The sequence below is a fragment of the Drosophila melanogaster genome, chromosome 2R (assembly GCF_000001215.4).
Source record: "Drosophila melanogaster chromosome 2R".
NCBI lineage: Eukaryota > Metazoa > Arthropoda > Insecta > Diptera > Drosophilidae > Drosophila > Drosophila melanogaster.
In genome coordinates, this window is record NT_033778.4 from 21,640,737 (window position 1) to 21,666,620 (window position 25,884).

Sequence of the window (25,884 nt, forward strand, 5' to 3'; positions counted from 1 at the left end):
TTTCAAATATATGGCTTTTTATAAAGGCATCCTTAAATGAGTGTAACTAATATTCATTTGTTGTGAATCATTTTATTTATTGGAAATTCCGAGGTTTTGTTCTGGCCTTTCCTTTCTTTCTTTTGTTTAAAAATATGTGCACTTGCTGAATAATGGCTTAATAATATTTTATAGGGTATTTCCGCTTCGGTTCGCCACCAATGAGTGTTTTGGCGCTTTCATTCCGTCACGAACATCCAATTCACACGTTAAACCGCATTTTGTTTTCATTTTCGACGCAGCAATGCTCTATACCACACTTGTGTTTTCTCACGCAATTTACTTATAAATTTCGACTGGCCTACGAAACGCAACATTATTAATCAAAAGGCATTGTAAATTATTTAGTATCTGCTCACGAATGAGGTGTTTTCCCCCTCGCCAAACGTAGCCACCTTGGGCTTGAGCAAACTCTTTCCCTTATCGTTGGTAAGAGCTTAAACTTGATCCACATTCGGATGGCCGAACAAATCTGTGGCCAAGCACTGTGCAAATATTTATATAATTTGTACAATTATAGAATGTAAAATATTTTTAGCACTATCGCAGCAGCTTCTTGCGGCGCAATTTCCTTTTCATTTCCGATTTCGGCACTTCAAAAAAAAAAAAAAAAACGAATTTGCATATGCTCGGCAAAAAGAAGCAAGTGTAAAAGCATTTTTTTAATGTGGGCCACACGAGCCGGCGGTGGCTTCTAGAGAGTCTTCCTCTTCCTCTCTGAGATTGGGGCGTGTGCTATTGACATTGCACCCATTTGGTCATGAATTCGTTGGACGTCGTCTTCGTCTGGGAAGCTTTTTGGCTGGCTACTCGAGAGCGAGCGAACAATCTCAGAATCTCAAGGCTTGATTTTTTCGGAAAATACCCCTTAAAGTGGGTGAAGGAAAAAGATGAAAGTGGAAACAAGTGCAGAGCCTTGTTTCTATTTTCACTTATCTAACATAATTTTTGATCAAATAGTAATCGCTCAAGAGCACAATTTTGAAAAGCCAGATATACAGGACCTTCTGTTTGTTGCCTTTTAGGGGCATTGCCCAAAGGGATTTTCATTGAATTGAGAAATTAATCTTTCATCGCCGAACACATGCGAAACTTATTTATCGCCGAGTGCCGGCATTTGAGATTTGGCAGCTGGCCACAAATATGATGCCCACCCACAACAGCTGCGACTGGGTCTTGATTTGGTGTGGTCAGTGCCAGAATGAATCGCCATCGTCCCAGGTTGGAACTGCGGTATCCACACGGCTGTTAGATTGGCCCTGAAACACACACGTTGTTGTCAGGGGCGAGCATTCCCGGGCATTTTTGCTTTCCCGGGTGCCAGACAGACCCTCCCACTATCAAACTGCCCCACCCATCAATGCGGAAGTGTACCCGCCGAGTTGGTTATCGAAGCGCCGTCGGAGATCACGGCAGCAGCTCGTGGCCATTGTTCCGGTAACCGGTGACGTATCCACAAGATACATATCCCCTATTCAGTTCTCACTCGATTCGACATCTAGATACAGCGGGAAATACTTGGCATTGTACGAAGAGTGAAATGTGTAGAATTGGGGGAATTCTCCGCCCACAGAAGACAAGAGCCGCAGATAAGCAGACAATGCAATGATTGAAATACTTTTTGGCGATCTTACTTTCTACACACTTACATATATGCGGCATTCAATGTCAGGGTCGGTTGAAAGGGTTTGGGTGCTGTATCAAATGCTGAATTACCATGTCAACGTTTGGCTGCCAAAAATAAACATTTTTCAGGCAAAGTAAAATTAATAAAATTCACTTTTCGGCTGCCAAGAAATTCTGGCAATTTTGTTTCATCAAATATAAGTTTTGCAATTTGTGAATTAGTCGATAAACTGAATGAAATATGGTTAAAATTTGACAAGTTTAATTTATGATACAGTACTTTCATTAACAATGAAATTATGACTATAATAAAAAGGTATTTACTCATACAATCCCTACATATTTGAAGCTGTTAACGGTCTGTCATTAGTTTAAAATTTTAAAACAGTCTATTTTCCATCCCATTGAACCATTTACTTATAAGTTAACTCCTATATTCTTATGATTCATTTGTCATTATTAAAAGCTACAGGTGGTTTGTAAATCGTTTTAATTAATCAAATTAAATTTATCGCTGACTAACCAGCTGATAAACTCATTTCATTCGCTGTTTGTGATTCATTATTGGTTAAACTAGTAGGTAAACGGCGAATGACCAACAATCTGTTGTCGGGCAATTTCAATTGTTTGCTGTTTGTCGACTGTTTTCAATTAGAGACACACGAGCGACTGGCGCGTGTTTTCAATAATGCTAAAATCGATGGGAGTGTACCAGACAGCCAGGCACGATGTGGCACGATCCTGGAACCACTCGAAAAAAGCCCTTTCAATCCTCTTTTTGGGAAAATTTGCACCGAACAGGAGTTCAAATCGCTGCCTGACACGCATACACATACACGTACAATTTATGTAAATTCATAGATACAGATACGTGGATACATCCATACTAATAGCCACGTTCAATCAACTAATGTTTAATGCCATCCTCTTGTCCTTGCTCCTTGCTGCCCAAAAAATCGATTAGTTGGTGGAAGCAGGTATCCTTGTGAGAGGCTGAGGATGTTGCCAAGGTCGTTGCTCAGCCATCCATCACATGGACAAATTACTCGTGTATGGCTATTCATAACTCAATTTATACAGTGCACCGAGTGATTGACACTGATTGGGCCGATCTGATCCAAACATCATACATCCCCTTGATTTTCATCATCATCTACACCCCCGATTTCCCTGAGTGACAGCTTCCCCTTCGCCTGTCATCCCAATTGGCCCACTAGAGGAAGCCGGATGAGTAATACGGATGAGCGGCACGTCTGCATCTTGTTTGACTCGGCTGTCAGCAGAACAAGCCTCAAAAAATATACAAACACAGAAAATTAAAATAGTCATATATTTGCCGACTGACAATTTCCCTCCCCACAAAAAAAAACACATTTTGCCAAACTTGCCAGCCAAGACGATCAAATATGAATTTCAGGGAGAAAAGCAAATACAGTTTTGAGAACGACACATAAAAAGCTGTGAAGCACTAAAAAAAAACACGAAATAAATTTGTTAATAAATGCCGAAAGATGTTTTAGTATCACACGTGTTTGGCATTTAACTGGTGTTGTTGTACTTTCCCTGAAAAGGAAACTTAATTTAAAGTATATTTCAAATCGTAAAATTGAAGTTAGTCATTCTACTGCTTCTTTCTACAGTCTTCAAGCAAATATTTCAATTGAGTTTCCCCATAATTGCTTAAAGTTCGAGTCAAAATGTCCTTTTTCTACCATTTCAGTTTTTGTTTTTGACTATAGAATATAATAGAACCCGCATACATGCATGTCGAATGAGAAAGCGAAGGCCTTGCCTTTTGGCTGCATTCAGAGTCAATGTCAAGGATGTGAGCTTCATGGAACAATGGAGGCGACAAACGATGTGGCGCCCAGTTGCCCACTTATCCACAGCCCTGACAATGGCCTTCCGAGGCCCCAGTCACAGCCACAGCCCCAGCCCCTGCCACGCCCCGCTTCATCCGAACTGGGCTGAGAGCTGTGTGAATAAATTATCCATGGGTGCAGCACGGACGCCCCAGGGTCAATGGGATTGCTTCTGGGGGATTGGGTTGGATTTCAGGCCAACTCGCAGGTATAACTCTTATCGGTTATGAATGGGCTTCCCCGCTGGGTGTTATGTGGGTGGAATAGAGCGGGCGGTGCCTATCTCGACAAGACTGCTTTATGGGTTTATCACCCATCGCGGCTCAGACTGATGTAAAAATACCCGAAGGTTACGTCACTCCTGCCAGTTTCCAGTGTGGATGTGCCACAAATGAAGAGCTAGTCGAAGCTCACGCGATTCTATTCGATGTGCTCTGGTTTATTACCATTTAAAGTATCTACATATTACAAAGCGACGTCGCTAGCGAACACTTCCGATAATGGCAAAGGTATGTACCCGAAGTGCAAATGTATCTACACAGTTAAAAGCACGAGGAAAAGTACTTCAATTGTTTCATATTAACTTCAACAGGGAGAAGTGAATAATTGTCACCAGCACATTCCTTGGGTAGAATTTTTTTAAGTTAAAATTGATCTCAATTCAATTGTTTTGGCTGAGTATCTTAACTGCTTGGAAACTTCTAGAGCCCGCCATATTGCTTAGTGAAAGCTAAAGCTATAAACCTTAACTTTAAGTGGAATGGCGTCACCTGCTGATAATATCATCGATGGCTGCACACTGGCAGCAGTAAAGCATCCTAATCTATTACTGATTCCTTGTCGAGAACTTCCAGACAGTCCGTAATCAACATGCCCCTTGCACCGATCACACCTATGGATTGGTCAACCATAATGGAGCGAAATATTCTGAGATAAGATGCGAACGATAATGGAACAATTGTCAACATCGGCAGCTGTTCGCACTCTTTTTCAATTTTGTTTGTTGCCTTTCCTGCTAATTTAATTAGGCCGCTCTCCATTCATGAGCCCCAATTGTACGGAAATCGGTGGGAGCCCGATTCTATTTACTATATAGAGGGTAGCTTCCGTCAACAAATATTTGCACCGGAATTTTTATGGCCAAACAGTGGGCAGTAGGCGTTTTGCAGAAAACAGTTTACCAAAGAGACTTTTCATTGTTTATTGTTTTTGTCGAAATGGGCAATTAAATTGGTTTCTTGGAATTGCGGATTGGATATTCAGCTTAAAGCGGTGAGCTCTATTAATAGAGTTCATCGCATCCACTAGGAACCTTTGTTGACCTACTAAATGATATAGATACAAACACAGGACACTCCAAAGGGAATATTGAGAGAGCGCGCGTGTCCTGTGACACTTTGTCATCTATATTCAAATCCGAGAAAAATCAGTTGGGAAATAAGAAAACTTATTTTTGAGCTGGGAAAAGAACCACTATCTCGAAGAAGAGCGCAGCACCCACAGAGAAAAAGAAGAGAAAAAGAGGGTGCGTGGGAAAAGAGAACTTATGCGCGTAGAAAAACTCTTGGTCGTTAGTGTAGAAAAATATGATCATAATTTATAAATTTTAATCGATTTGTGTGGGTGCCATCCAAGTTTAAATACTTCAAGCCTTCAATATGTTCAAATTCGTTCTTAATATGTTAAGCATAGTATTTTATTACGATTTTAAAATAAGCTGAATTCACCCACAACTGCGCGTTTTCTTCAGTGTTCAAAAAGTATCTGGAGAGCGCATCGGATCTACTATCTGACTCGCTCGCACTCCCACAGACAGCCGATGCGCGGGCGAACAAGTGTCGAGGTGCCAGCGGTCGTCCCGCTCTAATCATCGTACCGTGTACCTCTTTCTCGGAAACGTCGCTCGCGTCGTTCAATCGTTTTACAAACTTCGCTCGGAACGGACGTGTGCGCGCTCTGAAAGGAAAAAGTGAAAAAGTGTGTGACAAAGTGCAAATAAGCCACAACGCGCATGTGAGAAATCAAATTTAATTGAGAAGCATCAAAAATTGTATACATATCGAGCGTATCCACATCGCTGTATGTGTGAGTGTGCCAGTGCTAGTGTGGTTTTCCCTTTTCGCCGTGGAAAATATGAAAACTGAATGAAAAACTGAATCGCAGTCAGCCAGAGCCGAATTGGAAAAGAGTAACTCGCATTGGGGACACGAAGAGGTGTCTCGAAAAAGGTAAAATCTTTTACACAGAAACGACGCCAGAAAGCGATTAGCGATTTTTGACTATGTGTGAGTGTGTAATTTCGGTCTACGGCTGTGTGTCTGCATTTTATTTAACTTTTTGTTTCGTGTATGTGCACTGTAAAAATAGCTAAAGAGAGAGGGCAAGTACTCTTGGCGCGCTCTCCCTCTCTCTTTGTTGGTCGTGACTGCGACGTCACCGTTCACGTAGAGTCGTTTTCAAGTGGCGTTTCTTTCTTTCTTTTTAATGTGCTGCTTCTTGCTTCTGCCTCTTCTTCTTGCCTTTGGCTATCTGCTTTGTTTTGAAATATTGTATTCAGTGTCTGTGCGAGTGTGTGCGAGATGATCTCTACTTTTTCCCTCTCTTTTTGGTTCTCGCTGATTTTTGTATTATTTTTCGTACACGTAATTCCCGTAGATATCGAACTCAGCTGCTTTTTGTTTTGATACGCGGAATTATCAACCTGCTTTCGTTGGCGCTGTTAAAAAACAAAAACAGTAAAAATCCAGTTTGGCTTACTCGAAAATTATGCGAATATCTGGATGTAAAGAGCTTAAAGCCTGAAAAAAATGAAACTTTTCCATTACCCATGAATTCGCTTACGAACATGACTAATTGCTGTTTTAATTGCTCAACTTTTGTTTTTATCGCATTTGTTTGTCGCAAGATTTATATTGTTTTCGCGCTTAGTCCGATGATAACTGACTTGCCTCTGAAGAGGTGCTAGGATTTCAGTCCAGAATTAATACATTTACGGTGGATTTCTTACAGTTTATTTGAGTTGGCCATAATCGCCTTGTTTTTGTTGCCAGGCACACTCGCCCAACTAAGTTTCATGCGATAACTGGTGCGCTTATCAGTGGGCACAGTGCACTATGGATTGACCAAAAGGGCGTGGATCGGGGATTGGGGGGATCCAAACAAACAAAGGCAGGCCTCCTTTTTGTTTAGTATGGGTGTCTGTCTGCTGCCCTGTTTTGAATTTCAACAAAATGCTAGGAAACAAATAACAAACAGCTCAAATTCCACCTCGTTTCACATAGCTTCCTACTTTATGTGCAAATTTCAAATTCAGTGAACTCACTTCGCTTGGCAGGCAGCCAAACAATTTGCGTTTACTTACCGAGTTGAATTTCCCAAATGATTTGCAACTCTGCCTTTTGCACGCAAGAAAAACACCAATCTCATTTTAAGTGGTTCAAAGCAATGTAGCACAAAGAAAAGGTACTACTTTTTCTTATTTTTCCTCATAAAAGGATTAAATCTAATTTAAAAACGATCCATGGATAAAAATACAAGTTCTTGTTTTCGTATATAAGCTTTTATACATATAAACACGCAAAACGTATTCCCCCCAAAATCTCATCGAAATGGAATTGGGAACAGGGCCCAATGAACTTTGCTGCCCAGACTTGTGAGACTGAAATTTGAAAAGTCAAAACATATTTGTTAGTATGTAAATTAAATTGGCATAAGCAGAGATTGTTTAGCGGTCAATTTACACTTAATCTGCTATCTGTCTTGCTTGCCTGCTGTTTTTAGAGTTGCCAAATTCAACAGACCGCCGTCAGTTTTAGTTGTAAACTTGTAAAAACGCTTTGAATGTATCTTTTGTAATGGTCTGAATGTATCTTTTGTGTCGGCTGTTTTACTAGCATAGCTGTTGACAGAACAGCTGGCAGCTGATTTTAATGCGTGTTTGAATTTTGGCTCGACTCGCTAATCAAATTTGCTTTGGGCAACGCACTGAGAAGCTCCGAACAAAGTAGCACGGAATTCCTCCGGCGTAGTTGCAGATGTTTCAGTTACATTTCAGTTTGGTTCTCAGTCCCTTCCTCTGTCTGTCCGCGTTATTCGCTGTCGTTGACCCAGTTTCAGTTCACCTTATATACGCTCATATGTACATATGTACACACATACATACGTGTATGCAAACAGAACCTCCTACTAATGGGGAGCATGCAGGGTGTGGGGAGCCTAGTTTTGCGTCGTACTTGCTTTTATTGCGGTTTCCCCAAAGTTTTCCTTGCCATATTTGCTCAGTTTTTTCCACTCGCTGATAAGGCCATTGTTTTTCGCTTACTCATCCAGCGATCTTTGCCTGATCATCAATCTCTATCTATCGGATTCAATTAATTGCCCGATTAGCCATATACCATATACATTAGGCCTCCGACGACTGTGTTCCGTGTTCCAATCAATTTTCGCAACTTTGGCTTGACATTTTCCCGGGACATTAACTAACGGATGGCCGCGGGGTAAATGCCCATTTATTTAAAGGCATTTGCTATAAATAACGCTTTCGAAATAGCAGCAGCCTTAGCCTCTTGAAAGCGGCGATAAACTTCTCCGTATTGTTTTTGCGGCGTAGACAAGACAACGGAGTGAATCACTCCGAGTTAACGAACCTCATCATCTGAACACCTGAATTCGTCAAATCGGTTAAGTGCCTTTTGTGGTTCCCCCAAGAAATGATTGTATCTCGGTAGTTGCTGTGTATCTACATATCTTCATACCTACATATGCACATAACTATCCGCCTGTCTAGCTCTGAGATTAGCAAACGACGCCGTCTGGTCTAGAACTGGTAATAATTACATATCCCAGCAGTTGGCAAATATGCACTCTGCTATCTTTATGACGTCTGCACTTCCCTGTTTGCATTGCCGTTTAGTGGATTGCTATATTGCCAGAGGATTGGTGATAAACAGAGGCTGGAGTAGGTGTGTCTACAACGCAATTTGAAAATCGTGCCACTTCTCTTGGCAGCGATTCGATTATTATTATAATTGCCTGCACACTAATTTGAGAACCTCTGATCCCAGCCGCCGTATCAGCAGCGAAGATTCCCGACCCCGTGTGTTCACGTGCCACACGCTTGACTAGTTCCAGCAGAAGCCCCAACTCATGATCATCAACCCACTCCTCTATTGGCAATTGTTCACAATTGAAAGCGCGCTCTATTAAATGGTTCACAGGCTGATTTGATTGCCTTTCAATTACATATATACCGTATCCCCTTGCCGATTAGTTTGTTGGTTGGTTGATTGTTAAACGGATCAGTCGCCTACAAAGTGATTGATCTTCACAGTAATGCATTCGTAATTTGATACGGCGCCAAATGTTATTGATCCTCGCACATCGACTGACATTTGTCAATTGATAAATGAGCTATGAGGCGAGCTAGACTTCAAAACAATGATAAGAAGTGTGTTAAGCATTTGCTGGAATAGAGATAAGATTCGGTATAAAAGTGTCTGATTACACTCAAGAACTATGGAATAGTCGTCCCCGCCAGCCACTTAATGTGTCGTCATCAGAATCGCAACCGGAACTTATTTGCATTCTACGCAGTCGCGCGTCTGGTGTTCCGTGGCGGAAATGACATTGAACCCTCGGCCTGCGTGCTGAATGCACTTGCTCCGATCCGATCCGATGCGATGCGATGCGTTGCGTTGCGGTGGGAGAACCTGTTTTGGGGCAGTTGAATTAACGACCCCGTGATGATTCAGGCCATAATGCGATCAAGTGTGGCAGGTTATGGCGATTGCATATTTAACCCAATTTGATTTTAACCATTTTTCCCTCTTCACATTTCTCTCATTGCAGATTGGACAAAGCGGCAGCAGGATTAACGGATTTCCTAAGCAGCGCGCTCAGCGGAAAAAGCTCCGGGGAAAAGAAAAGCGTACAGCAATCGTTAAACTGTTTCGCGCGGCAGGGAATGGTATATTTCTTGGGGGATTGGGGCATGGGAGATTCTGACTTGTCGTCATATCAGCAACATGTTCCAAATATACAACAGCCGCGACGCATCCATGGACATGATCTACTCTTGCAACAGCAGCAGCAGCAGCTCCCACAGCAGCAGCAGCAGCAGCAGCAACAACAACAGCAGCAGCAGCAAGAATTTGTGGCACAAATCTCCAGTAGCCTAAGCCAAGTGCAAGCGCAGTTGCAGTTCGCCAGTGGATCCAGCTTCCTGCAACAAGGCTCATCTCCCTCGCCGTCCCAGCAACAACATGGTCCTGTCAGCAGCAGCAGCCTCGTAACTGCCAATCTCCAGCAGCTGTCGGTGAGCAGCAGCAACGCCAGCAGCAGCAGTAGCAACAACAACAGCGCCAGTGGCTGCAACACTCCCACCAAACCACAAAAGCAGAAACCACTGCTGCTCCCAGAAGCAGCTGCTTCTACTGCCACCGCTGTCGGCAAGTCGTCCAAGAACCCACAGCTGAGCAAGGATCTTCTGGACAATGAGGATGAGGTGGCATTGCACCCGCTCTCCAACCAGGTGAGTCCCAAATCAAACCCCACCAAACACAGTCAGCTATTTTGAAGTGTATTTGAGCCCTCTGGCCGCCTACATCTTCCTAATCTCAATCAGTAGGGCGCTGTATAGAGATTGACAGAACTCCTCGAGACCCGCGTACGCGTTCCTCTCGATAAAGGTCTTGACCACTGCCCACACGGACTTGAGAAACTGGATCTCGGCAAAGACCAAAACGTCCGTGTGCTCTTCCACGGTGGCCTTCAGGCAGAAGTGCATCAGGACGACGAAGGTGTCCGCGTAGGGGATATCTGCGTTAACGCTCTGCACATCGATCGAGTACAGTTGGCCGGGTTGGCTGCACTCGCGCATGGTCTGTGTCTCGGTAATTTTGGCAGTTTTGGGACCAACGTTCGCCTGAAGTGCCACAGTCATTGAGACAGTGCGCTGATTCTGGCCGCCGGCATTTCGCGCCCAGACGCCCATATTCAGATCGGTGGACTTGCGCCGCTCATGGAAGCTCTGCAGGAACGGCGAGGCAGAGAAGAGCATGTTGAACAGTGCGTCCACCCGCACCATCAGCCGCTCCTGCAGAAGCTTGCGCCCCTCGTGCGACGCACTGCACCGGGCGGTTAGGTCCTCTGGCCTTCTGTACCCTGCGGCCGTTTTTAATTGTAGTGTTTTCGATGGAGTACTTATTAGTGTGCTCCGGTGGCTCGGAGTTTTTTTTCCGCGCTTACCGGATGTTTGCGGTATATTTTCTCTGCTGACCAGCGCCGTAACTGCCACCGAATTGCAACGCGTGCTCCGCGGACTCAGCTTGCGATGTGTCCGTCTTCGTTCGGTCTGGGTAAAATTTGACTGCCTTGTCGTCGTAGGTGGCTTCTTTTTTCCGGCGGCAGTCGAATCAGGCTTGGTTTTATCATCCCTGCCCGCCGTCGAGGCCCGCTGGCCGCTCCAGAAAAGCCGTTGTTGTGTGGCGGCTGCCGTTGCCGAGTCCTGAAATTCCTCAGAGTTCAGCGGACTGCGTATTATGGCCGGGCTCCTGCAGTTCGAAGTGCTCCTGCTCATTCGATTGCTATTGCTGCTAGACGGCTTGTCCATCGCCAAAGTTTTTCGGAATCGGTGGTTCAACCGGGCCTGAATCGACTTCATATTCTAGCCAACGTTCTTAGTCATCTTCAATTAAAACATTGTCAATGACACCATAAAATCGAATCACTCGAATTTTGTCCGTAAGGTTAAAGGAAACTAAGCCCATGCCCATATTCTCATGGGTGCCTAGAGTTACCCGACAGTTCGCTTTTGTGCCTAAGATAAAAGCAAAGAAGTGACGTAGGACCGTAGGACGATAAGATATCAGCAATCAGGGTTATGGCCACGCGCCATTTAGCAGGTTTCTCAACGAACTAGGTTGTTTGGCATATATGTACATTGGATTGGAGTTATAGAAATGTACCATCTTAACTGCATTTTAACCTAGGTATTTGTTAAGTGCTTTAGAGGGCCATAAACATTCCACTTCAAGCTGGTATTATTCAGATTAGAACTTTCCGCAGAAGTAAAACACAATGCTGCCTACGTGCTTTGGTAGCTGTTAGATTAGTAACAATGTTTTAGATTAGTAACAATGCTAATTCTTTGATTTTGTAACTTTTCGTATTGCAGGTCGGAGGACACACTCGCCTGTTGCTGCTCAACCAGTCGACGGTGATCAAGCCGCTGAACCTGCGCGAATTGGACTTCTACCAGAACATTCCGCAGGACATACTGAAGTTTGTGCCCAAGTACAAAGGTAAGATACCGACTGTTTCATCATCCGCATCCCAAACTGATCACACTTTTAAATGCCAATTATCGATTCTGTCGAAGCGCTTCATTTGCTCTTTCGTTTCGAATTAACTAATTCATTCAATCGAACAAAAAAAAAAAAAAAAAAAAATAAAACCAAAGAAAAAAGAAAAAGAAAATAATTAAATTCAACATTCTCAATCGCGCCAAGCATTTGTCATGTGTCTTGAGTTCCGAAATCGCCAATTTTTTATTGAATCGAACTTTTGTTTTTGAATTAACTCGCAACAAACAAAAATGATTAAGCCAAACAACCAACAAATTTGCGTTTGCTCCTCTTGTATCGTCCCTAGATCAAACCAAATCGCATTCGAATATCATTTTTATTTTTAGTACTTTTCTCTATATAACTAAAAAATATGTGATATCCTTAGTCTGTAAGTTGAATATTTTAAATGAAAATAAAACCAATCTCAAAACGAAAAAAAAAAAAATAAAAGAAACCAAAAAAAAAAAAAAGATAAGAAAAGAAAAAAATACAAACTGACGTAATAACGCAAAGACTGAACCATATACCATAATATGTAGCTAACCTATAGCTTTAACGATTTGTAATAAGAATGAGAAGATCGAAAATAAAAGAACCAAAAACGTTATAGCTGCCACATGCCACAGAACATTCTCTGACTCGACGACGCCTGGAACTAGTCACTAGTCCGGGTCGCCAACGCCCGAACCAGAGACCTTTTCCGTTTAAGCCCCTTAGTTAGTAGAACAATGAGAGCAATGGGTAAGTCGCACAAACCAAACAACCAAAAACCAAACAAAAAACCAGCCAAAATACCAAGCAAACTCCAACCCAAAAGTAATGTAATGTAATGTAATCGTAAATCGAATCCCTCCATAAGGATTGTACACTTTTTGTCAGCAAAAAGTGCACAATTACTTCAATGGAAATGGATTAATTTAAACCAATGCACTCCCTCGATTCGGCGCATGTATATACATATATAGATTATGGTTGCCCGGATCGGGGGGCGTGACCCGCCACTACATGTACGTCTATGCTCGTATTATCCAAAGGTTCGAGGTGCCTGCCTGACAGACCCGCTCGAGATCTGCCGCCGAACCAAGCAAACCTCACCGAACCGAACTGAAATGATCCGAACCGGAGTCCAGAGAGTCCTCCTCTATCGGGATCGGAATCGGGATCGGAATCGGAATCGGAATCGGCATCGGCATCGGGAAAATGGGAAAGCGTTATGCCGAAAGTGTAAAGAATTGTTTTTTTCCGCTATGAAACAAAGAAAATCGAGTTTTATTTTATGTGTTTGTTCAGAACGCACATCGTGCCGCCCTCCTCCCCTCGAACGTTGTGTTGTTGTGTAGTCGTCGTCGCCGTCTCCACTCCGCTCGTCTCATCTCGATCCCTAGAGATCCTCAGTGATCAGGTCCGTCCTGCTCCGTCCTGTCGGTTAGAATGCAGGCGAGCCAAATCGAATGGGTTTGTATGATTAAAACACATCAATCTATTTATTTTACATATGTATGTTAATTTACCAATGTTTTATATACCATACAAATACGATACGATACGATTTTAGATTCTACCATATGATAGTTAAGACGATACCATTTTAGTATGTTAAGTTGAGGAAATTCAAAGCCAGTTTTCTACTTTACTATGCACCTGTTACTGCGTCGGTTCGTTAAGTCTCTATCTATCTGTATTGCACCAACTTAGCTTAGGACTAGGCCATACTACCTCCATTTAAACGCATAAACATTTGGAAGCCATCTGATTCCGTCTGTCGTTGGAAATGCATGATGCACTTCTCGAATTCATTGCACCAAAGAAATTTTTGAAAACTCTGCTCACATGATCAAAGAAGTTATCAAGTTATCAAAGGAAGTTGTGATCAGTTGATTGAAACATCACTTTGCCTTGATCACCTGAGCAGTGTTCAATTTCCATCATCCTTGAGAGTGATCGTGTTTGTCTGTTCCGAAACATTTCGTGTGTCTGCTAATTAAAACCGAGGTACCCGCGCCTCTGCCTCTGCCTCTACATTCAGCCACATCCTAATAATCCTCGTAACCCATCTTTCGTGTCGAATCGATGCTAAAATACAAACAACTACAGCCAGATGAGAAGAGTATGCTTTCTCGCAGTTTAATAATCCCTTTACCCGGCTATTCTCTGTGTCCATTCCAGGCGTCATGCAGGCCACCACCATGGGCGGAGCCAAGCTGGACAAGCGCTACTCGCCTAGTTTCCGGGATGACGCGGCCGCCGTTCCCGTTCGCAAGATGAGCGCCTCCAAGAGGAAGCGGGATGAGGTGCTGAGGTGGGTACTTCATGTGCATTCGAACGCTGAAAATCATACTCATAATCATTATTTCCTTGCAGAATGAAGGTGCACAAGAATGGACAGGCCGCTGAAGTGATCAAAAGCATCTCACAACTGGACAACACCAATAAGCAATGTAAGCATTTTCCCCTCTAAAGTCTTATACCTAATTACCTATACCTATATATAATTATATAAATTATCTTGCAGACTTCCTTATGCTCGAGAACATCACATCGCAGTTCCGCAATCCCTGCATCCTGGACCTCAAGATGGGCACTCGTCAGCATGGAGATGATGCGTCGGCGGAGAAGCGCTCCAAGCAGATGGCCAAGTGCGCGGCCAGCACATCCGGATCGCTCGGCGTTCGCTTGTGCGGAATGCAGACCTACCTGGCCGATCTGGAACAGTATGCCAAGCGTGACAAGTACTGGGGCCGCGAGCTTAACGAGGGCGGATTCAAGACTGCGTTGCACGATTTCTTTCACAATGGCTACCGCCTGCGCATCCGTGTCATCCGCAAGATTCTGCAGCGCCTGCTCCAATTACGAAGGGTGATTGAAAAGCAGTCGAGCTACAGATTCTACTCTTGGTAAGTACGCAGCTTCAGAGTCTGCATACATAAACACACATAATGTGAGCAATTAGATGCGGTACTAATAATAAAATTCTAATTTCCAGCTCACTGCTCATTGTGTACGAGGGCTTTGAGGAGAATCCAATGGCCCCCCCTCCCTCGATGAGTCAGGATGAGTGGCCAGAGGCGCCCAGGTCGGCCACTGTGCCCGGCACTGTCTTCGATTATCATCCGGAGAACAGCATAGACGAGGACGATCTGGAGGATGACGACGAGGCAGGCAACGAGGCTGGCGATGAGCTGGAGGCGCACGACACCGACGATGATCTGCATCTGGTGGCCGCCGACAGTGGCAACGCTTCGGCGACGAACAGCAGCACAGGAGGAGATGCCTGCAACTACGATGCAGATGCCTCCAACGATTCTAACTCATTGCTGAACCTGGCTACCAGACGTCACCTGCACAAGCGTGGATTTGCAGAGGCAGCGGCGCGAGGAGTTAAGCAGACGGCATCCCACAATACCACTACCGATGAGGAGGAGGAGGATGAGCACCCGGCTATGCCACCGCCTCGGACTTGTGGTGTTATGGCCGCCAAAGCGGCAGCCGCTGCCGCTGGCCTGGCCGGAAAGGGCCAGGGAGCATTCATTCCAATCTCCGAAGAGACAGTATTTCTGGACCCAGAGCCAGCGCTGCCCAGCGTGACGACTTCATCGCCACATTCCGGTGACTCATGGATGAACTATAGCAGCAACAGCAGCGACGACTTCTCCGGATTATCCGAGCAGATAAAGGCTGTGGCCAGTGGGCGGCAGACATGTAAGATTAATTATATATTTATACATCGTGCAGCTTAACCAAGTTCTTCTTGTTTTTAGGCAATAACAGCAGTGATGACGCAAGTTCAGATTACGAAAGCAGTATCATTGGGCCAACGGAGGCTATGTTTAAGCGATATAAGTCTCAGCAATCTTTTGACGCCGCCACAGCTGCCGACTCTGCGTCCTCCCCGCCACTCACTGCCGGAAACTCGAGCGTTTCCAATGGCGGCACCACAGTCCGTTCACTGGTTTCGCCCGCTTCATCCAGCGCCTCCTCTCTGAAATCGGTCAAGGGTGCAGTGAAGCGGCTACGATGCAATGATGATGATCAGCAGTCTGCGAGCCTGGGGGAATCGGATTTGCGAGAAGCGAAGAAGTCGACGATCACTTCGACACCCGTTTCGGCCGTATCCTCGCCAGCTAAGGCAGCCCCACAACTGCGCAGCTGTGAGAGTATCTCAAACCAGCAATCTCTGCTGTCGGGCCTGCTCCTGGATAATAACAATGAGCAGCGTCGCAATGCACTTCTGCAGCAAAGCTCAAAGTCGCTGGACATGTCGGCACCGCCCACTGATGATAACCAGTGCTTCGTGGACGTCCGGCTCATCGACTTTGCCCACACGGCATTCGTGCCGCGCAATGGCACCATGCTACCCACTCCGGCGGCAGCTCCGGTGCACCATGGACCCGACGGGGGATTCCTTACCGGTCTGGATAGCCTCAACCGCCTGCTCAACGAAATTGTGGCCGAGGAACGCGCCTAAGCTCGCTATAGAAACCACATCGGGAGAAAAGAATATGAATATATATATGGGGCAACTGGGCGGGAACACACAAGTTAAAAGTACAATTTGATTTCAGAATACCTAAATTGTTGTAGCAACATGAGTTAAATTATGAAACAAAATCAACTTATCTTTAGAAATTCAAAATGTGATTCAAGCAAACCTATTTAACAACCGGATATAGACCTTAACTTTTAACTTTTAACCGACGCGTAACGTTAAGTAAAAGGGCGGAGCGTGTTTCCCCCGATTAATCGCAGCATTTGTGGAGAACCAGGAGCGGAGAATTTAAAATTAATTTGTAAACAAGTCGCTTCCAAAAGTAGATGAAAGTAAAAAAAAAAAGTTCGTTAGATTGATTGATTGTGCATTCTGCATTTCACATTCAGATCAAAGATACATTATTTCGGCAAAAGTGTATATGATTTAACCCTTTGTAAGAGTTCTCGTGAGGCACACCTATAAATGTAATGTACTCTAAAGCGAGAACACTTGGGCCGAGTGATTTTATACCTAGCCATTACAATTCAATGCAAAATGACAAAGCGATAGAGCGTAATCATCAGTATTTCGTTGTATGTATCTATGCTTAAAGTCTTAGCCCGTTTCCTTTCCATTTGTAGTGACAAAGTTTCGAAGAGCCAGAGTTTTCTATATATACTATATAAAATACACGCAAAACACATATTTAAGTTAACGATCAAAGAGAGAAACGCTATTAATTATAGATCCTACAAATATTACTATTACTTATTGTGTAACTAGAGAATTAAATGGGAAATCCAATTATGTATATTTTCACTTAAGCACGTTTATAAATTACAAATGTTCTACAAATTGCAAAAATACCTTTACTGAATAAATGAATATGGAAATAATTAGCATTTCTCCTTTTGAAAAAAGTGTTTGGCGCGAAAAGTGCGAGGTGACTGTGGTGTTTTTTAGTCACTCCGTGTGATGCATCGATAAATCAGCTTTACAAACAAATCGTTTACTGCTCATCTCTAAGTCAACTGTGCGTATTTTAACAATTTTATTTTTTCTGCGGGTTTTTTGTTTTATTACGGATATTTAAGCGGTTAATCAGTTAGTAAATAGCATTTAAATTATCTGTGTTCTTAGTAGATACAATTGGCTACTGCTAGCAGGCCTTGCAGCTTGTCAAACGTAAACATTCTTATGTAATTATTCAGGGCTAGGTTAAACATATGATTTTTAGCCTGGATGACACTGATTTTTCCTGATTTCCAGTACAGCAATGGGCGGACATCACGGCGAACCCTACACGGTGCCCCACGCATCGACCTACAAGGTGGAGAGTGTGCCCCAACTCGTGGAGGTGAAGGAGGCTCTGGGCCGCCAGGGATTGAAGGATCCATGGCTGAGGTGAGCCTTCAAATTGGGATTAGACTGCACCGTCGATCTAACCGGTTGTCTTCTTGCAGGAACGAAGTCTGGCGCTATGAGCCCAAGGCCTTCGGCACCCACAGATCCCGCCTGAACACCTTCCTTTTCCGCGGACTCGGCGTGGGATTCTGCGCTTTCCTGGCCACCGTCGCCGTGGAGTACGCGCTGGGCATTGGCAAGGGTCAGGGCGGCCATGGACATGGCCACGGTCACGAGGAACACGGAGATAAGGGCCACCATTAGATATACTGAATAAACCCATTGTGCTATCGCTCCAATTCACTTTATTCGCAATACATGTACGCGTAGGGGTTTTCACTAAAGCTAAAGTAGTCCTCCGATCAGTTAATGCGCGGCTTGAGCTCGTCGTAGCACGAGCGCAGAAAGATTTGGGGCTTCTTGGCCGGGTTGAAGTACTCGTGGCCCTTCGACCAGTCGTAGCCGACGGCGTACGCAAATATCTGGCCGTTGGCGTTAAATCCGCATTTGGTAATGGACTGATCCATGGTCTCGCTGGACTTGAGCTTGGTCCGGGCATCCTTGTCCCAGAAACTGAAGGTGCCATCTGAGCCAACGGTCACCAGGGTGCCGTGCACAGGGTGGAATGCGATGTCATTTACTGCATAAATATCCTGGTAGCCTGAGGTGCCCGTAGTACGGTGGCACTTGAAGGTGAAGTTATCTTTTGGATTCCCCGGATTCACATACTGAATGGCCACACGGCCCTCAATGCTGCCCAGCGCACAGCCTGTGGGCTCTTTTTTCTTGTCCCGGAAAATGGAAATGGCACGGTGCTGGTACTTCAGCGGACTCTCCTGCCGCTTGTACTCGGTTGGGCTATTCTGCAGCGAGTATATGATGAGTCCTCTGTTGGCCGTGCCCACCACGGCCATCGGATACTCCACATCGGCGCAGTAGCACCGCTCGGGTAGATTGATGGTCATCATGGGATTGGGCGAACGGGTGTCCCAGAACTAAATGGAAAACAGTTGTGAAAATGATCGTGCACTTTGTTCGGCTTACCTTTAGGGTCTTGTCCCAGGAGCCGGTCATGAGGCAGGTGTACGTGGGTCCCTTGACCATGTGGCACGTCTTAACGGGACCGTCGTGGGCCGCCACTTGCATCACTTGATCGGAGGCGAGGTCCCAGAGCTTCACCTGCTTGTCGCAGGAGGCGACGAACACTTTGCTGCCGTCGTCCGACCAGCAAACGTCCAGCACCGGTCCGCCCATGGTCTTCATCGACTTGGGCACAGTGGCCCCGTTTTGTTCCACCTCCCAGCAGCGGACCGTGCTGTCCCAGCTTCCGGCCACCAGGAAGTTCTTCTGCACCGTGCTGGGGCTGAACTCCAGCGCCGAGACGGAGTCGTCCGGCGGCGAGGCGACCTCGAAGTCGTTCATTCGGTTCGTCGATTGTGTGGCGCCAAACATTCTTCTGCTTTTGTTGCCGCAAAATGTTTGTGTTTGTATTATTTCGCCAATGAAGAGTGCATAGCAGTGTCACCACACCCCGGCGGAAACCGCGTTGTATCGTTTGATTGCGACGATAACGTTCTATCGATTTGTATCGGTCGCGCCGCTAATCGGCGGCAAATAATTCAAAAATTAAAAAAATACCTACAGTCTAGTTAATATTAAAATAAAGTTATTTAAGCCATTAACTTTAGCATTTGTAGATTTACAAGTATGCAACATGTGATGGTTAAAAAAAAAATATCTTTGTGCTCCTGCTTGCCTTTCTATTGAAGAATTTTATATTATATATAAATAAATTATAAGAAATGAAAATATACCATTATATATAAATCTATTATTGTCTTATATAAATATGTATAATTTTGCCGTTCGAATAGTGTGCTTTAATTAGCGACCTTCAAATTGTTGTTGATAACAATTTTCTTAATTAATTAATCCCAATCAAAAGTAAGAAATTATCTCAATCTTAATTGCACTCTGTATCTTTTCGAGTTTCCCACAGATTAATGAGGTTGATTGCACCCTGAGTTTGCATCTCTCGAAATTCTTTCCGGCCATTCGAGTAAACAGTGAGTGTGAGTGCAAAGGTGGCACTCGTATTTCGGTAATGAATTGTTGCTTTGTATACCAATGCCAACTGTCAACTCGAAAAAAAAAATCCCCGGGAATTGATATTCGGCACCTATAGAAAAGCAAAATATATTTAATTAATCAGTACCTGTATCGGCTAGCGTCGGGTGCTTTTTCCGGTAACAATGAAAATGGGTCAGTGTCCATTGCATCAGCATCTCGATGGTGGTGATTAATTGGTGGTTCTTAGAAGTTGTCAATGGTACGACTTGACCGCAGATAGTCGCGTACGCATTATGCTGAGGAAAGCACTTATCTGTGTAGTTTACCAAGCTCCGAAGAAAACGCAAGTTACGTTGTCTTTGGGGGACTTTTTGTTCTTTTAGCAAGAAATGCAAAGAAAAACGCAGCAAACATATATATTTAGACATATAGTTGTATTTTTTAATCAGATTATTCATTCTCGGAATGAAGTTTAGGCTTTGTTCACACTGCGCTTCTGCGTTACGACTAAACATATACATACAATACATATATTTCCCTAATCAGTGGGTGTGTTTTGTGAATAGTAATGGATTTTTAGACTAGCGACGTGGCGTTTAATACTTGACATTGCTGAATGTGCAGGGTGATGTTAATATTGGTAGCAGTCGAAAGACACATTAAGACTAAGTGACTATTTTGCAGTCAATAGGAACCTTTGCGTTCGGTGGCAAGAGTTTCGTTACATTAATCCTTAATCTTTGGCCAAAGATGACTTAGAGAGCTCAAGATTCTCAGATGCTCACGTTGATGGCATTCTTGATCACAATGTTCCCGGCTCCGTGCCGTATCGTTAGATTGCTGTCGATCTCAATGCCGCCGGACTTGCCTTGGCCAGCATCCGTTGGCGTTGGCTTGGCGTTTTTCGATCGAGAGCTGGGCCTTTTCTTGGCATCGCCGCTAAGATCCAGGGACTTGACCACCTTGAGCAGTCCATTGCAGCCCGTGTAGTCGACCACCTGCTGCGTGGAGCTGCTGCCCAGGTAGATCCTTCCGTCGTTACCCGTGTACTTGAGGGCTCCGCTATTGTTCTGGATCTTGAGTCTGGTGCTATTGCCGATTACTTGCAGTTGCCCGGAGTTGTTCACAATCCGTATGCGGTTGCCATTGCCGATGATCCTGAGATCGCGCGTGTTGTTCTCAATGCGGTACTCCTTGCAGTTGCCCACCAGATCCTTGCTGGCGTAGATGGTTGTCTCCGGCGGCGTGGAACTTTTCTTGCTCTTATTGGGGGATTTACCCTGCTCGTGCTCTTTCTGGCAAGTGGAGCACTCGTCATCGTCATACGAATCGCTCGCCGAATCGGTTTCTATCACACGAACGCCCATTTTGGTGTGAATTACCGCCGGTATCGTTTCTTTCCGCTGCTAATCACTCGTAAAAATCACCGTCCAGTCTGTCGGTTAGCTCATTCTCCAACTCTTTTTCCTATCTCTATCTCCGTCTCTGTCGCTGGGGGAAGACTCCGAATGATGAGCAATCCGGATGGCTAAGGTCAAAGATATCCAATTGTGTGTGTTGTTTTTGTATTCAATTCAGCGCTGGGGGATCGTCTGCTTCCGCCAGGGGAACTCCCTCTGTTTTCTGAACTTTTATTGTGCGTTGAGTTTGGCGATCTCTGGTATCGCTTTCGCCGTGCTTACTGCTCGCTCGCTCGCTGGCACTTTGGCTATTGAACGCTAATGCCGCTCGGGAACCGCTTTTATATCCGCCGGAGAGTCTAGCGCCGGGGCTTTTTTATTTCGCCCGAGGGCCGGCACGAAAATCACCTCGTATGCATGAGAGTCGCGAACTTAAAGGCATCTCGCCATCTGGGGAGACCTTTGATTGGGTCGCCGAATTTATTCGGCATGAGTAATGTCCACCTGTTGGTGCCCTCGCAATGGGCTCGTCCATCGACTTGAGCTAGCCAAATCTTCAGCATATAGTAATAAAGTTTAAATATATATTTAGTTAACAGCACCAGTAAATTCAAACATTATTACTGTATCTTATCGTTTTATAGTTTCTCCTAAAATGATGTGCTTATAGTCTTATCCCTAATAGTAATGGGTGTTATTCGGGTCTTGACCCATCAAAGTGGAATTTATTTACTTACGCATTGTAACTTTTCGCTGTGTAGACTGTTATCAACTTATGCAGTACAGACCCAACTTTGATGGGGATTTTTGTTAACTTCTCTTATCATTAATAAGTCCACTGATATAGTTGCTGATTTCCATTTTTGGGAGTCGTAAACGCGGAGTCAAAAACCCACCAACCCCAACCTAAAGGGGTAATAACCGACGATAACCGATGATAAAGTTTTAAGCACTAGAAATTGATAAATATTTACGCAGTTGCCAAGTGAGATCTGTGAAACGGAGGCAATGATTTCCTCTAGATGCTTCACGAGCCTGTTTGTTTACAAACAAAAAAATCTCACCCGTAATTTGCACAATCGACTTCATTGGCATTCGATTTAATTTACATATGTTTACTTATATATATATCCCGAAAGCTTCCGATTCTCGATCTTGTCATTTTCTGCGATCGTTCCAAGCTGAGTTGCCAGTTCAAGTGACCAGCTCAGTCGGTTGGGAAGCCTGGAGCTGAGCAAAGCCCGGCCAAGTCAAGCATACATATGTATCTAGATCGCCAGCTGAATAAACACGCTAGCATCTAAACAGTTGGCCCAATAATGTTTACTCGTGCGGGGAAAGCACCGCAGCTATGGGGCTACAAATGAAAGGGGTGTATTGCCGAGAAGGTCGTTTTTTATTATTTTCAAGGTGCATTCACTGTTGACAAATCAATTATCTATTGCGGAAAATTATAAAATGATTTATTTGCCAGATCGCTGTTTTGGGCCAGTAAACGGGGACTTTTTTTGCAGCTATCTCAAGTGTGCTCGCCAAGCAAAAGCAAAAGTTCAAGAAAAGCTATAATCGTATGAAGCCTTGTTCGGTGTGAAGGCGTTATAACGGCAAATCGTGTGTATTATCAGATATGACACGGCGCAGTTACAGCGCACACAAATGGAGAAATTGTGCGAGCCCAGGAAAAAACCCCCTCGATCACAACCCATAACCCATCAAAACTGTTACCACCTGCAGCCACTATCTAGCACGCGTCTAATACCGGTACTAAAGCCCCACCGACCAAAAAATCACCGATGCCAGATGTTTTATCTTTCATTAAGATCGAGGCGTTGCTTTGTTGTGTTTCATGTTCTGGATCGAAATAAGTGAACGTTATGTACTTGTTCTGACAGATACTTTAATACTTTTGATGGGGTGTTAAAAGCATTAATATTGCATATGTGTCAGATAACAAGATAATGCATTTATTATTAATGTCAAATATTTTAAATAGCCAATGCAGTTAAAAATCTAAATTATTTTTTATTTAAATTGTTTATAAAATGTATAAATTTAGAAATGTATAATCAGCTAATTGATTAAATTAGTATTGTAATGGTAGGTCCACTCCAAAATGAAATCGTTGCCATTCACACCGATTTTTAAACAAACAACGTTTATAAACAAAATCATGTCATCTCTAATAGTTCGTAAAGTAAATATATAAAATAGCAAATAGGTAAATGTGAAAATTTGTGATCTATTTAACATCTAAAATTTGAAGTCAAATTTTTAGGGACATAGAAACAGAGTCAAGCGACATTATATTAATTAATGTAGTCGTTATTTAAAAGAAATTAAATGAAGTAGATATATTTAGATTTTAAGTACACTCTTAAGAACCACCCTAACATATGTTACTAACCATTCACAGTTTGTTATAAACAAAAAGAACCCATCTCTATTGACGTGAGCTTTTATTGGTGCTTATTTCATAAGTAAGCAAATAAAAAGCGCTCCCATAACGAAATCATACTTTAGTGTACAACACCAACGCCAATCGGTAGTAGGAATATAAACAATTATGAATAACAACTCGAATGTTTTGACTATTGGCACTGAGAGCACTGGAGATTTCGAAAGCACAAAAACACGCAATGAGTATTCTGTGTCTGATTTTGAGAAGCACTTACAGAAAATTTTACTGAATGGCGGCAAGCCTTTGACAAATGTTTGTGATGAAGGATCCGTCGAAAGATTTGCGGCGAAAGAAATCAAGAAGAACGGATACTACTACGAGTTCGGTCCGGCTGATAAGATAAATGGCTGGATGATAAGCGGACCCACTTTTGACTCCAAGGGTATTCTGGGACGATTAAAGAATGTGATTGGCAAGGAGCACTGGATATCCAAAAACGTTGCTAAGTATCCGAAGGATTCGAGGAACTTCATAATCAAAACTGTTTCCAACGCTTTGGATCAAGAAAGATCAGATATTTACTCATATTTGTGTTATCTAAATGAAAACACTAAGAGGAGGTGAAGAGGAGGTGGTTTGTTTGCCATTCACCGTTGTTCCCATTGTTTATAAACAAAATCAACCCATCACTAATTTAGAGCTTTGAGGAAACTTGTACCCGAAATGATTTCATTAGTAAATAAATAAAACAACACAAACGGGCATTATTAATACTAAAGCAGGTGAGCTGAAAGAGTTTCATGCTAGGATATTCCACTTACGAAGTATCTTTTAGATTCAAAAATGACGTCAACAACAAACGTTTTAAGTATTGGAAATGAAACCGAGGAACTATATTACAAGGTACAGAAAACAAGCAACCCTAAGGCATATTTTGAGTTCGAGTTTGAGAACCACATGCGAAAATTACTGCTCAATGGCGAAAAACCCAAGGATCTGGATGAAAAGTCCATCGGAAGATTTGCAGCCACTGAGATAACGAGAAATGGCAAGCAGTACTATGAGTTCGTTCCTGACGGATACAAAATTGGAGTCATCATCAGTGGATGCTCATTTCTGCCCAAAGACATGGTCTTCCGCGTGAAAAAGAAGATTGCCAAAGAACACTGGGTTAACGAAAATGTAATTCAATATAAAAAGAATTCAATGCGCCACATACAGGGTATCGTATCCGAATGCTTGCAGGAAGAGTGCAATGATATCTACCAATATCTATGTTATCTGAGACAAAATGATCCCAACAAGTAAAATAAACATGTAATATATAACTTATAGATTTAAAGTTTCATATAACATATTGTAATTAGCTTTAAGTGAGGTCGAATAACTATCTGCCATTTGAAGAAAATAACTGACTCAATTTCACCATAATTTCAAAATATTTGTTATTTTTTACCAGATACATATAAAAAATAAAGGTGACTAATGCTAAGCTTGTCATATTTCAACAATCCAACTATCAATTCATTTGAGTTTCAGTAACCGCATAGATTTTGAGAAAGAAAGTTCGAATTTTTTGTAAAATACTAATAGAGTGTACTAATACTAATAGAAAAGGAAGTTCAAGAAAAAAGTTCGAGTACTTCTAAAACTTGTCAAACACGTGTGCCTAATATTTCCGGAAAAGTGGAGTCAAGCCAAAGCGTTTCCTGTCTTGAAAATAAAATTCTATCGGTTTCTGATCTACCAGTAAAAAGCCCAAAATCATTTCCTATTATAATGGGTAGAATACTATTGAGATCTAATTGTCCGCCGGAACCCGTAATAAAAGTGAATCTAACCGACTTTGAGCAGAATCTGTGCTTCTTGTGCATGGAGAAACCATCGTTGGGAAAGCGAGTGTATCACATGTTCGTCACAAATGAAATGGATATTGAAAAGGACTATCTGAAAGTGCGAAAAACCTACGAGAAAAGAAAGGACATCGTAGTCGTGGACCAGCTAACACTGTACACCCTTTGTGCACGATCCTTGTACCACAGAGTTCAGAATAAGTTAACAGATGTTAAGTGGAATAAGCAGCGAAATGTTTTTGAGATGAAAAAGATTGGACTAAAGGACAATTTGAACCTTTGGAACAAGTTGTATGCGCTGGAAAACGCAGAGAGGGCAAAGCTATTTAACTATACTAAGTTCCTAAGCGCAACGAATGAATAAATTGATATTTGTTTTCATATCCCTTTTACTTTAAATGGTATTATTCGATTTAAAA

At 43.3% G+C, this 25,884-nt stretch overlaps 8 protein-coding genes, 1 long non-coding RNA gene and 1 other non-coding gene across 19 annotated transcripts; 6 read left to right on the plus strand and 4 right to left on the minus strand.

The window, feature by feature from the left end:
* Window positions 1-5,440: 5,440 nt before the first annotated feature.
* Window positions 5,441-17,199, plus strand: Ip6k (Inositol hexakisphosphate kinase). Of its 2 annotated transcripts, NM_166466.3 has the most exons (8): window positions 5,441-5,755; window positions 9,375-10,056; window positions 11,701-11,827; window positions 14,039-14,171; window positions 14,234-14,310; window positions 14,385-14,766; window positions 14,856-15,571; window positions 15,631-17,199. In NM_166466.3, the coding sequence occupies exons 2-8, from the start codon at window positions 9,490-9,492 to the stop codon at window positions 16,335-16,337; spliced, it is 2,709 nt and encodes a 902-aa protein (NP_726095.2). In that variant the 5' UTR covers window positions 5,441-5,755; window positions 9,375-9,489; the 3' UTR covers window positions 16,338-17,199. The 2 variants fall into 2 exon arrangements, with proteins under 2 accessions (NP_726095.2, NP_611595.3); NM_137751.4 differs by lacking the exons at window positions 5,441-5,755; window positions 9,375-10,056; window positions 11,701-11,827 and adding an exon at window positions 12,903-13,327 and having other exon boundaries at window positions 15,631-16,692.
* On the minus strand, window positions 10,084-11,263 carry CG30284 (uncharacterized protein). 2 transcript variants are annotated; one of them, NM_166467.3, is made up of 2 exons: window positions 10,773-11,250; window positions 10,084-10,688 (listed from the first exon to the last, which is right to left on the minus strand). In NM_166467.3, the coding sequence occupies exons 1-2, from the start codon at window positions 11,185-11,187 to the stop codon at window positions 10,126-10,128; spliced, it is 978 nt and encodes a 325-aa protein (NP_726096.1). In that variant the 5' UTR covers window positions 11,188-11,250; the 3' UTR covers window positions 10,084-10,125. The 2 variants fall into 2 exon arrangements, with proteins under 2 accessions (NP_726096.1, NP_726097.1); NM_166468.3 differs by having other exon boundaries at window positions 10,084-11,263.
* On the minus strand, window positions 15,574-16,444 carry asRNA:CR43786 (antisense RNA:CR43786). The gene has a single exon (NR_073892.1).
* Window positions 17,200-17,341: 142 nt separating the features above from the next.
* ND-B12 (NADH dehydrogenase (ubiquinone) B12 subunit) lies at window positions 17,342-18,041 on the plus strand. 5 transcript variants are annotated; one of them, NM_001169770.2, is made up of 3 exons: window positions 17,342-17,373; window positions 17,610-17,744; window positions 17,804-18,041. In NM_001169770.2, exons 2-3 carry the CDS (start codon window positions 17,617-17,619, stop codon window positions 18,006-18,008), a joined length of 333 nt encoding a protein of 110 aa, NP_001163241.1. In that variant the 5' UTR covers window positions 17,342-17,373; window positions 17,610-17,616; the 3' UTR covers window positions 18,009-18,041. The 5 variants fall into 5 exon arrangements, with proteins under 5 accessions (NP_001163241.1, NP_001097399.1, NP_001163240.1 ...); NM_001103929.3 differs by having other exon boundaries at window positions 17,615-17,744; NM_001169769.2 differs by lacking the exon at window positions 17,342-17,373 and adding an exon at window positions 17,388-17,539.
* On the minus strand, window positions 18,034-19,271 carry Rae1. The gene is made up of 2 exons (NM_137753.3): window positions 18,789-19,271; window positions 18,034-18,739 (listed from the first exon to the last, which is right to left on the minus strand). The coding sequence occupies exons 1-2, from the start codon at window positions 19,194-19,196 to the stop codon at window positions 18,107-18,109; spliced, it is 1,041 nt and encodes a 346-aa protein (NP_611597.1). The 5' UTR covers window positions 19,197-19,271; the 3' UTR covers window positions 18,034-18,106.
* Window positions 19,272-20,230: 959 nt separating this feature from the next.
* Window positions 20,231-22,259, minus strand: pirk (poor Imd response upon knock-in). 2 transcript variants are annotated; one of them, NM_001299757.1, is made up of 2 exons: window positions 21,952-22,259; window positions 20,231-21,768 (listed from the first exon to the last, which is right to left on the minus strand). In NM_001299757.1, the coding sequence occupies exon 2, from the start codon at window positions 21,179-21,181 to the stop codon at window positions 20,588-20,590; it is 594 nt and encodes a 197-aa protein (NP_001286686.1). In that variant the 5' UTR covers window positions 21,182-21,768; window positions 21,952-22,259; the 3' UTR covers window positions 20,231-20,587. The 2 variants fall into 2 exon arrangements, with proteins under 2 accessions (NP_001286686.1, NP_611598.1); NM_137754.2 differs by lacking the exon at window positions 21,952-22,259 and having other exon boundaries at window positions 20,231-21,531.
* Window positions 22,260-22,423: 164 nt separating this feature from the next.
* Window positions 22,424-23,189, plus strand: lncRNA:CR44748 (long non-coding RNA:CR44748). Its single transcript, NR_124681.1, has 2 exons — window positions 22,424-22,624; window positions 22,689-23,189. It is a non-coding gene; the product is annotated as a long non-coding RNA:CR44748 (long non-coding RNA).
* Window positions 23,190-23,389: 200 nt separating this feature from the next.
* CG42362 (uncharacterized protein) lies at window positions 23,390-25,372 on the plus strand. Of its 2 annotated transcripts, none has more exons than NM_001299758.1 (2): window positions 23,390-24,394; window positions 24,448-25,372. In NM_001299758.1, exon 1 carries the CDS (start codon window positions 23,778-23,780, stop codon window positions 24,234-24,236), a length of 459 nt encoding a protein of 152 aa, NP_001286687.1. In that variant the 5' UTR covers window positions 23,390-23,777; the 3' UTR covers window positions 24,237-24,394; window positions 24,448-25,372. The 2 variants fall into 2 exon arrangements, with proteins under 2 accessions (NP_001286687.1, NP_001137731.1); NM_001144259.2 differs by having other exon boundaries at window positions 23,733-24,394.
* On the plus strand, window positions 23,390-25,372 carry CG42363 (uncharacterized protein). 2 transcript variants are annotated; one of them, NM_001299759.1, is made up of 2 exons: window positions 23,390-24,394; window positions 24,448-25,372. In NM_001299759.1, the coding sequence occupies exon 2, from the start codon at window positions 24,456-24,458 to the stop codon at window positions 24,918-24,920; it is 465 nt and encodes a 154-aa protein (NP_001286688.1). In that variant the 5' UTR covers window positions 23,390-24,394; window positions 24,448-24,455; the 3' UTR covers window positions 24,921-25,372. The 2 variants fall into 2 exon arrangements, with proteins under 2 accessions (NP_001286688.1, NP_001137730.1); NM_001144258.2 differs by having other exon boundaries at window positions 23,733-24,394.
* CG42364 (uncharacterized protein) lies at window positions 25,204-25,843 on the plus strand. Its single transcript, NM_001144260.2, is given in 1 exon segment — window positions 25,204-25,843. A coding segment is annotated over 1 exon segment (609 nt). The 5' UTR covers window positions 25,204-25,220; the 3' UTR covers window positions 25,830-25,843.
* The last annotated feature ends 41 nt before the right edge of the window (window positions 25,844-25,884 follow it).